The 11,373-nt window shown below is 41.1% G+C and overlaps 1 protein-coding gene across 1 annotated transcript; it reads right to left on the bottom strand.

Annotated features, from left to right (window-relative positions):
• Positions 1 to 224: 224 nt before the first annotated feature.
• On the bottom strand, positions 225 to 11,373 carry PSMA6 (proteasome subunit alpha 6). Its single transcript, XM_017829466.1, has 7 exons — positions 11,202 to 11,373; positions 7,148 to 7,242; positions 6,305 to 6,386; positions 5,890 to 6,045; positions 2,866 to 3,044; positions 2,133 to 2,227; positions 225 to 431 (listed from the first exon to the last, which is right to left on the bottom strand). Exons 1-7 carry the CDS (start codon positions 11,275 to 11,277, stop codon positions 374 to 376), a joined length of 741 nt encoding a protein of 246 aa, XP_017684955.1. The 5' UTR covers positions 11,278 to 11,373; the 3' UTR covers positions 225 to 373.

Genomic DNA, 11,373 nt, shown 5'->3' with positions numbered 1-11,373 from the left:
TGTAAGAATTATCTCAGGGGACACACACCACAAAAACTGATATATAACTCTATACTAGGAGCCAAATAGCTCAGATGAAAAATACAGCTCAGAGTATAAAACTTCTCTTAAAATACAATTAAAAGGCAAGCAATCATCACAGAACACTCAAAATCATCAGGCATTTGGATAAGTTTCATAGAATTGAAAGTTGAAAAAATTGTATTAAAAGGAGATACAACACATTTCAAAAACCTCTGTTTTATTTGTACAGAGTAAAATACATCATATAGCGAACATTGTTTCCCACCCATAATCTAAAGCCATCAGTAAGTGTTTTCTTTTCACCAAACATCCTGGCCAGAAGCACAGACAATGGAAATGGGAATGCTAATTAGTCTCTCTCTGCCAGAGCTACAAGGTGCACATCAATCTCTGCTTCTGTAAGGATCCTGAAAGAACAAAAAGAAATCTTAAATAGCTTAAATGATTCTTCCCCTTAAGTTCCAATATTACCACCTAATATCTCCACAATTAAGTTTTACAGCAATGCATCTTTCTACCCTTTAAAGTCCTGCTGCCAGGGCCAAAGGCTGACATTTCAATTCTTTTTGAAAAATAAAGGAATAATCAAAGGCACCAGAGAAACGGAGGTAAGAAATGGTGGAAACAGAACAGGTAATTCTTCACGAGTAATACATTTTCAAGTTAGGACCTGGTAAGAAGAATGGGTATGGCAATTAGTAGTATGATTACTCCATGTTTTCATAGCCTTCTCCCTCTGCTTGTTATCTGCCCTTTCTGAAAAGGACAGATGACCAATAAATAAAGTTTGGCAGAAAGCTAGCACTTGACACTTGAGTGGCAGTAGAAAAGCAGTAATACAGCTCCTGCATGCTTTCTCAAAGATGTTGAGCTATTCTGTTGTTCTAAGCACATACCACCAAATGTAAAACCACCCACCATCATTGTGTCAACTTCAAAAAACCTTAGGAAGGAAACATTTAAAAGACTGCACCTATAGGACCCAATGGTTTGAAGCCTCTCTCCAACCCCCACTTACAAAGTAATTAGACTAAAGTAGCAGAGGACTTTATTGCCTATTTAGCTGTTCCTCTCTTTTTTTTCTTCTTAAATAAATAGAAGAACCAATGACAGCTTAAGGCAGAAATAACTGAGCCCCTATGAAGCAAGTCAAACTTATCAAAATTTTAGGTAAGCTGTATCTGGAGGGTTGTTTTGCATTACAAAAAATCCCCAAAGCTTTTCCTTCCACATTTCATTCATACTTCTGTATGCATTATACACATACTTCATTGTGTCTTCAGAAGGCTGTCCAGTACACTGTATCCGATGTGAAGTACTCCTGCCCTCAACAGGAAGACTTCCAGGTGTTGTCTTGACACACTGACCAAGTAATCTTGGTCCACACAGTGTGCTGCATTCACACTCAGGCAACAATCAGGGAGGGAGGAAATAACAGGTGCCTTGCTTTCATGGTGGATAGGAATTCAGTGTATTCAGGAAGTAAAAGTTCAGCCATTTCCAAATCACTACAGTGATTTTTCAAATCTAAGATCTTTTAATCTTGTCAAATTTAAATAGAATATTTCAAATCATACAAATTCACATTCTATTAACTATATACTGGAGATGTTAAAAACTGCTACATTTACAAGATGAGCAAGAATAATTTAAAGATTAAATTTAGAAAAGGATTAAAAAAAATAAGGAACTTGTAAATGTTTCATAATGTACACCAGACTTTACTGCATTAATTGGCACGACTATGATTTGGAAGTGAACTCCAGCTACCAGTACGAAGAAAGATTTTTATGCTTCTAACCATGAGAGCACAACTAGACCAGATGTAACTACATTTCAATCATCAGGTAAAACAGTACCCTTTTAAAAAATGAAAGAGAACACTTTACTGAATCCCTTAACCATGTCAAACGTTTTAAAAATGTATTATTTTTTTTAAACAATGTTTTCTACCCCTACATGTTTTGAAGAGTTACAAGTAAAAAAATCTCCAGAATGTCAACCTCTGGCATTTCTCTCTTTTCTCGATTTACGATTACACAAGAAGGTAAAACTAACTGCAAATAACCAGAGAAACACACCAAGTTTTATCAGCACTGATCACCTACCTGAATTTAGGATTTTCCACCGTGACTACACCAACTTCTATTTCTGAAGGCTTGAAATCAATGGACAGTACAGTAGATAGGCATGTTATTGCTGTCTGAAAGATGACAAAACCCCTCATCATTAAAAATAAAGCACTAAGGCTTTTCTTTTAAATAGACATAGCATTAACAACTACCCTTCCTTCTAGTTTAAAGTTATTTCCTTTCACTTCAAAACCTCAGCTTAGAAGTTCTAAATAGTTTTTCCTTGCTACAGAACACAGTACCTCTCCACTCCTCTCCCTAAAAAGACCAATCTACAAAAAGCAAAGGACAAGTCATTTTCGTAGTAAAAAAACCACACAACAAACCCAACCTTCTATCATGCAAAGATCCTGTTTGAAATGCCTTCTAATATGAAGATTGTTTTAAATGCGACTAAAAGTAAGTCATACTGGTATTCCCAAAACCAAGCACTGTAGTAACCAACCACCAGCTACAATGGGAGTGCTACAATTACAGAATCTTCTTCAACTAACATAAAGCAGAAAAAGCAGAATAGATGACTATTTAAACATTTGCAGAATACCTTCAAAAGATTTTCTGGTTGGAATAGCTATTCTTGCTATTGTAGCAATACAGAAGTGCAAGGAAAGCAGAAATGCCTACCTGCATTTCTCTATATTGCAAACCTACATGCAGCACGTTCATTAAAAATACTTTAACAAATCTTTATTTCCTTCTGCTGGCCTACCTCTACTGTCTGTTCATATGTCCAGTCAAATTTCTTCTTTACTTTCTTTTCAAGAAAACTGGTTGACTCTGTCTGTTTAACTCCTGCAGCTGTGGCCTTGAATCCACAATAGTAACCTGCTGGATCACACTTGTATACCTGAGGGCCGTGTTCTTCATCAATACCAATCAAAATCATACCTTGAAGAGAAAATTTGTTAATCTTTTTATTTCCCAATTTTATCAATTCAATTCAAGAACAGAATGGATACTCCTGTGAAAAAACGTGCACGCACAGCAGTACATTTCTGGGAATCAGTCCATACCTGGAGCTGCGATTTCCTCTTTAATTTGCCATTTCTTATGAGCATCTCATTACCAGGTGTGACTCAGTTTAGCACGAACCATATTTCCGTGATTCCCAAGGAAGGCTACTCATTAAAAACACATTTTTACCACGCTCAGTGTGTAAAGAACCACAAAGTCAGGAAACACAAAAGTTAACCTAGCCACAGTTCACATCCTGTGTTATATGACACAAAGTGTAAACAATAGTTCCATTACCATGTGCTTTCTATTAGAAAGCAACTTTACAAACATGTTGAAACTAATGGAAATATTAAAAGATTAAATTTGGATTTCTCGTTTGTAATCCTAAAAAGCACTGAAAAGCATTATATACCTTTTCCTCTTTTCTTTAAAGAAAAAAAGAATCTGAAATTAAATGGAGAAATGGAGAAATCAGGACAAACTGAATCTCTGAAGACCATTTGACCAAGTTTAAGCTGGACAGATTTCAAGTAACACAAACTGATCACATCACTGAAATGCATGTGTTCACTCTCACTTCTTCATTTACAGCTGCATTGTCTCATTATGCATATTAAAAAATAAGTCAAAAGAAATACTTGCAAGAAAAACTCAAAACAGAACAAGGTCAAGATTTTCAGTTATTTTCACTTTACACTTGTGTAACTTTTTACCAGTGGTTAGAGTTGATAAGCTTCTGAGCAGCAATACGATAGAAAAAAAAATCCCTTCATATTTTTAAAAGAGACTAAGGGAATTCAGGAAAAATACATTTTTATTCATGTATTTTAAAAAAGAAATTTCCAGTAGTATCAAGGCATGGGAAATGCCAAGGGAAGAAGGAAACAATCATTCCTGAAAATTACAAGCATAGGAAAATTGCCCCATCATGGAAACTGTGATGCAACCTTGAATGTTGCTTCTTTAGTGAGAAGTTGTAGTGCCTACTAAGATTATGAGAAGTGATTCGTCAATTCTGAAACTATTCTTCTTAAAAGAAAAAAAAACCTGGCAAAACCCAACCAATCAAAAAAAAACCCAGACAGAATGGTTAATGAAAAAGTAGCTGAGGAAACATTTTAAGTCTTTTACCTCAGTTCCCAAACACCCTATGAGCACAGTTATAATTTGCTTACAGTCAAACATAAGAGAAAAAACAAGTCAAAACCAACCTCAGAACACACAGATGACCAGGAATATCTACAAAAATACGACTTTTCACACAACTTTTTTTTTAATTTAAGCTGCATTTGCTGTTATAAAACAAGCTGTAGAAATATTTGCAAGGGAAATATTTTTAGCACTTCTTCTCTACATTATATACATGATGGCTAAGTTAAGACCAAAAATAATGCAGATCTGTCCTATACATACTACTTAGATAAAACCGCCACAAAATCTGCACAAGCATAATTGCACTCTCCATCTGTTCTGTTTACCCAGACACAATGTATTGGGCTTGCATGGCAAGGTTTTGGCAGGGAGGGGACTACAGAGGTGGCTTCTGTGAGGAGCTGCTAGAAGCTTCTCCCATGTCCAACACAGCTAATGCCAGCCAGCTCCAAGATGGACCCACCAGTGGCTAAGGCGGAGCCCATCAGCAACAGTGGCAGCACCTCTGGGATAATGTATTTAAGAAGGAAAAAAAAAAGTTATTTGTCAGAAGCAAAGAAGCACATACAGACAGGATAGAGAGTGAGAATAGGAGAGAGGAACAGCTCTGAAGACACAGGTCAGTGAAGAAGGAAGGGGAGGAGCCACCAGTGCAGAGGTTCCCATGAAGACCACGGTGAGGCAACTGAGGTCCGTGGTGGAGTAGAGATCCACCTGCAGCCCCTGGAGGACTCTGTGCTGGAGGAGGTAGATGCCTGCAGAAGGCTGTGGCCCCATGGGAAGCCTGCATTGGGGCAGGACCTGTGGCCCTGTGGAGAGAGGAACTCATGCTGGAGCAGTCTATGAAGAACTGCAGCCTATGGGAAGGACTCGCTCTGGAGAAATTAAGGGAGGACTATCTCCCTTGGAGAGGGAGCAGGGGAAGGGCGTGAGGAGTCCTCCCCCTGAGGAGGAAGCAGCACCAGAAACAATGTGTGATAAACTGACCACTACTCACCTTCCTGTCCCCCTCTGCTTGAGGGAGAGGTCGAGAATCTGGAATAAAGTTAAACCTGGGAAGCAAGGTAGGGGGAAGGTGTTCTGAAATTTGGTTTTACTTCTCAGCATCCTACTTTGATTTGCTCGGTAATAAATTAATTTCCCCAAGTTGAGTCTGTTTTGCCCATGACAGTAACTGGCGAGTGATCCCTCCCTGTCCTTATCTTGCCTTTCATGGTATTTTTTCTCTCTCCTGTCCAGCAGGAGAAGAGCATGAAGAGGAGAGTGATGGAGAAGCTTTGGTGGACACCTGGCATACAGCCAAGGTCAAACCACCACAAACAGACACCATTAAAAAGAGCATTTCACACTTACAGACCTCACTGTGCAGTGCAAACAGACTAGGCCCCAAAAACTGAAGTGAAACAGTATCACACATTTTAAAGAGGCCACATCATTTCAAATGCTGAGTCAATGGTAAAATCATGGCTCCAATTCAAGACTTTCAAAGCTGTTCTCTCATTTGGCTGTTCATGCCTCTTACTCCTTCAGCTGCCCATTTTGAAAATGAGTGAGAATTTCTTATACAAGAAGTTGCAAGCTTAGACAAGAAACAGAAAAGATTAATTTCACACACTGTACTTACAGCAACCAAGGGGCCTCATTTCAGCATTTTGCGTATAGACCTGAGAAATATCTGCAATCCTTTTACACAGCATATCCACAGGGATGTCATAGCCATACTTGTACTTCCAGTTAGCAGCCTCATAGCGGGCTCTCTGCACCTGGGATCTGCTGTCAGCTAGACAGAAAGAACGAATATTAATTTCACTGAACATGTACCAAGTTTATTTCCAGCACTGCCTGAGAATGCAAATTCCAGGTCCAACTTTACATTGTCTTTAAATATACCCATTAGAACTAGATAAGTTCTCCAAAACTAGACTGAGTGGAACAAATCTCCTAGAGCATTTATTGATATTATATGATGCAAAGCTAGCGAACTACATAAAAAACCTGACATGCTTTAAATATTTAAAAAAAGATGGTGAATTAAATACCTGTCATTCCTGTCATGACACAGCCAATATTTTCAGTGATTTTGAATAAATGAGTCACTGTGTTGGAATCCAGTAACTTGTCCTAAAGAGGAAATAAAAATAATCTAATAGAAAACACTGTCCTTGAAGTTTAAAAAAAAAAACAAAAACAGACTCTGATGCTCTGCTATCTACAGAAGAGCCCAAAAGGACCCACTAATAGCCAAAAATTCTTTTTCAGGCTCTCCACCATTTACTGCTGTAGGCATGCAAAGGAAGAAATAGGAGAATAGGGAAGATTAAAACTGCAGTATCTGGAAAAGAATAACAGCAAGAACACGATCTACATCACAGTTCTTTTCCCTCTGAAGAAACTTTCACAACCCACATACAAAAACTTGCTCTCTTATTACATGCTGTCCCCCTTTAGACACAAAAGTTTACCACTTTTGTCAACAATACATCATCACTGAGCCAAAACACTCATGAAAACCTCTTCCGCATGCTATTGGTATAACATTTTCTCAGTAGCAATTAAAGAAATCAGGGAACTGATTATGGACAACACAGCCCTTACAAGCCAGAGCAATGTATGCAATGCTAAAGTACAGCAGAATCAACTTTATATTTTAGCTTTATCCCTTCAACAACTACAGAGGAAACCAATATTGCACTATTTGGTGAGGAAATTCACAGCTGAGCACTAAATGGATCTAGAACTTGTAATAAGCAGGATAATTACATATTCAATTCAAGCAACAATATATGTCAGTGCCAATAAATATAATATCAGTGTTGCGGAGTCTCACCCCCACCTTTTTTCTACTCTCCTTCCAGACCACCCCTCAAAACCAGACTACTTACAGGTACTTTCTTCTGTGTTACAATTACTGCAGAATCCTTCCCACGAACAGCTACAGATGTAAGTCCACCTTGGTTTATGGCCTTAAATGCATATTCTGAAAAAACATATAAGTGTTAATAAAAAACTTGCGTCAGAGATACTAGTACAACTAACTCTGACCCATCTTCCCCCCACCCAGGAATCTTGCCAAGTTGTGGCCTTTTTAATATTTTAATACTTGTGCAGCACTTGGTGCCCTTAAGGTCTTCAGTACAATGTGCACAAGAACTTTCTGACAGTTATTGGAAGTCATTGATTCTCTTCACAAAACCACTGTCACTGTTTCCTTCAAATATTTCTTATAATTTGCTGTTTCGTTCTGTTCAAGCTTAACAGCAACAGAATATGTTTTAAAACAAAGAGGCTGTTCTGATAAATGGTTCCACTTAACCTACAGTAACCATAAATTCTTATAGAAGAATTTTTGACATGAAGTTTAGTATTTTAAGTATTGCTACCACTGCAAGGATATAAATTTATTTTCTAGTTCTTAACTGATATAGATGAAAACTGATACGATTGACCAGACACAGGAGATGGGTTTTAGCCTTACTATCACATTTTCTGACTTGACATTCAAATACTGTAATGTTTTTATTTACTTTTTAGAATGAAATCTACACAGATGTCAACTAAACAGCATTATTCATATAAGTACAATGGATTAAGATTTACTTGAAATGATCCATGAAACAACTTTAAAACCTGTTTATCTGGCAACATACGATAAACATTCAGAACTTTTTAATATCTGGCTAAGAAAGGCAAGTTTCAGGCAGCAGCTAAATGTGGGTGATTTTTCTGTTAGCTATGCAAGTGAAAGCAGAATTTAGAACATGTCTACAAACAGCACAGTACATTGCCAAAACTATCTTCTAAAATAATGTGAGCAAGAAACTCAGCTGTTTTAAAAGCTGCATTTGGATCTATGGAAGAGACTGTAAAACAAAAGAGTAATAATCTGAAGATGAAGAAAACCAAAGCTTGCAATACCGGGATCTTAATGTTCAATCTGCTGACTCAGTGTTGAGGAAGGGCTGACCGTCAGGTTTTTCTGGCACTGTATTTATTACTCTCAGACATAAGAGCATTTATTGGTTACCCAAACATGCCAAAAAGGATGTTCTCCCTTTTCCTCTGCTAGATGCACAACTCCGCTCACCTCTTCACTCCCCTCCCCTGGGATGATCAGTGCCAGCCTGCAGTGAAGCACAGAACCCAGTGAGATGTGAGCCGGCACTGCCCACAAACTGGTCACATTTGAAGCCCCATGCCCAGGCTCTGCAACACTTGTTTATTCATGTGTAGAAACACCTGAAGACAGGGTATAAAGCAAATGGACAGAGCAGGCTATTTTCAGCAATGCCCAATGATGGGACTGAATCAGAGGTGACTGGAACAAACTGAACACCTAAAAACACTTTTTGCCCGTGATGGTGACTGAGCACTGGCACAGGTTGCCTGTACTATTCAGAACCTGTCTGGACATGGTCCTGTACCACCAGCTCTAGGTGGGCCTGCTTGAGCAAGGGGTTGAACCAGATAATCTCCAGAGGTCCCCTCCAACATCAGCTATTCTGTGGTTCTGTGACACAGGGGGCAGCAGGAATAGGTGCCCTCACAAACTAGTTTTTGCTCACAAGTACTGACAACCAGGCTTGCTGAACTGCAGTCCCTTCTGGCACTGGTACTATTACCATCTCCATTGCTCAGTTTTCAAAGAGACAAGCCAAAAGGTGAAGTGGCTCCTACAGTGTAACAAATCCAAGTTGCTAGTGGTGTTTTAAGTCTCTTTACTTCTGTGTAAGTACTTCAGTAGCACTGCATATATTCTCTCTGAGAACAGCAGCCCCTTGCTGTTCCCTGAATATATCACAACAGTCAGAAATTTGACTATAATAATTTTCTTCACCCGCCAGGACTCTACTTAAAAGAAACATCATCTTTGAAGAGTGGAACTAATAAGTAGCAAGAGAACGGTGATGTTCTGAGGGATTTTAACTACAGTAATGAGAAATAACTGTTAGTTTTCCCATATGAGATCACTTCAACAGCACATGAATTTTTTGAGCTTTGGAAGCAGAAGACAGACCTAAGAAAAAGTACAGGCATTTCAGTCCAATATCACTATGCTGAAAATCTCTGTTCCTGTTCTGCCAATTCCAGAAAAACTTCAAGTCCTAAGGCAACCTTAAAGCAACACATGTCCATGCTCATCCCTGACAGCCCCTAGTTAATCTGAATCCAGCACAGAGATAAGGATAAAATAGGTAAATTTAGATATCTGACCACAAGCAAACATGAGATTTCTGCCCATGCCATGGCTACCAGCCTGGCTGCAGGTAAAGTGAGCTCACTCTTGCCTAAAGGTAACTGCACATCTACATATTTTTCTTCCTATAGCATACAGGTACTTAAAATATCTTTATGACAGCTTCAGGCTGTGTGCAGAGGCTCTCAAACACACATGCAGATATTTGCTTCTAAGACACCGTTAAAAGGTATGGAGATACTACATATTTGTCATATATTAACCTAATGGTTGAATAGACCCAGGAGGCAGAAACCAAGGCTCAATTTCCTCTCTACTACAGAACGCAGAAACCATTCCCAACAAGCAGTATTGCAACAGAGAAACAGACCGAAAAGCGATGCAGACCAACCAGCCCGTTTTAATGGTGACAGAAGGTTGGAACCCATGACTCTCCTATCACAGAACCACTGACACCCTGTGTGAGGAAGCACTGTCCCTAACATCTGTATGTATAATGCTTGCCATGCAAGCTGCATACAAGCATTACACATGCTCCAGATACAAGACAGTGCCTGTATGAAGGTATCTCATATAGGTAACTTTCTGCCTGTGTACAGGCACCCATACACAGGTGCTTTCCTTGTTCCTCCCTGAAGAAAGGATTGCTCAAGACTGGACCGCCTGCCCATGAAGCCTAATCCACATAGGCTTCTTCCTGAGAAAAACTCAAGGGCAGTCACAAAAGAAACTAATGGCTACGACAGATAATTCATGCAGTCTGATGCCAGCAACCTCCCTTCCTGGAGAACAAATGGATGTATGGACATGCCATGCAATGGATGTGCAATGAAGCCACCACAGCTGGGGAGGAGCCACTAAGCTCCAGAGGAAGATGGCATCAGGATGACGCTGCAAACAATTCATCTGTCCCTGTTGTGCAGATCCTCCAGGAGCCCTCTCAGCCAACTGTCCTGCCAGGCTGGGAGCTGACTGTGCTGTCCCTGAGCATCCTGCACAAGGAGCACCAGGATGTGCTTCCATAAAAGCCGGTGCACTGTAAAAATAGGAACAAAAGTGGTCTATGGAAGAAGCTGAAGCAAGGCCGCAGCTTCATTGCAGACTGTTCAAAGGAGCCTGAAAATAAAGGATGGGTGCTGCTACCTCACAGGCCACGGCTTACAGAACACACGGCACTCAGGTGTAACAAGGAAGCGCAAGGGTTACATCCAAAAACTGACTCTGTCACTCTGGCATGCAGGGTTTGAGGCAGTTCAAGTCCCATTTCAAAAAGCTGTCGTAGTTCTCAGATTCCAAAACGCGATGCTCCTAAGCTTGGCAAGACATACAAGAAACACTTAAGGAAGAATAAACAGCCCTTGGATAACTGCAATCTTGATCTCCAAGCATCTGAAATCGAACACGAGGAACTCACAGGAGATCCCTCCCATGGCAGGGGACACTCGAAAAAGCCCACCCTGGCTCTAAGTTTTCCTTATCACATTCGAGCATCCCTTTCCCAGGTCCCCACGCCGGCACGACCGGGACCGCCGCTGCTCCAGGCTCCCACCGGGCTTTTCCCCGCACCGCGCGGGACCAGGCCAGGCGGGAACCGAGACTCCCGAGCCACGGGAGGCACCGCGTCCCGCTCCGCACTGGCCGCCAGGCTCGGCGGAGCTTCCCCGAGTCGGCCGCCGCCGAGCTGGGCAGGCCGGGCCCGTGACGGGGCAGTTCTGCGGCGGCCCCGCGGGGCGGACACGCACCGACTTGGTAGAGGCGGCCCTCGGGCGAGAAGATGGTGATGTGCCGGTCGAACCCGGCGCTGGAGCCGCGCGACATGGCGGGAGCGGCGCGGGAGCGGCGCGGGAGCGGCGCGCGGCCGGGGGAGCAGTGCGCGTGCAGGGCCCTGCGACACACAGCGCCCTACCGCTTCCG

The sequence above is a fragment of the Lepidothrix coronata genome, unplaced genomic scaffold (genome assembly GCF_001604755.1).
Source record: "Lepidothrix coronata isolate B3197 unplaced genomic scaffold, Lepidothrix_coronata-1.0 Scaffold164, whole genome shotgun sequence".
Lineage (NCBI taxonomy): Eukaryota > Metazoa > Chordata > Aves > Passeriformes > Pipridae > Lepidothrix > Lepidothrix coronata.
Note: the sequence above shows the minus strand (reverse complement) of the source record. Positions and strands in the feature narration are given on the sequence as shown.

Bases quoted from the DNA above. Each gene is read 5' to 3' on its own strand.
- PSMA6 (XM_017829466.1), bottom strand. From the start codon at position 11,277: ATGTCGCGCGGCTCCAGCGCCGGGTTCGACCGGCACATCACCATCTTC. The intron at 2,228-2,865 runs GTAGGCCAGCAG...GTCATCTTTCAG, and splicing joins CATATGAACAGACAGTAGAG to ACAGCAATAACATGCCTATC. The intron at 432-2,132 runs GTAGGTGATCAG...TTGTTCTTTCAG, and splicing joins GTGGAAAATCCTAAATTCAG to GATCCTTACAGAAGCAGAGA.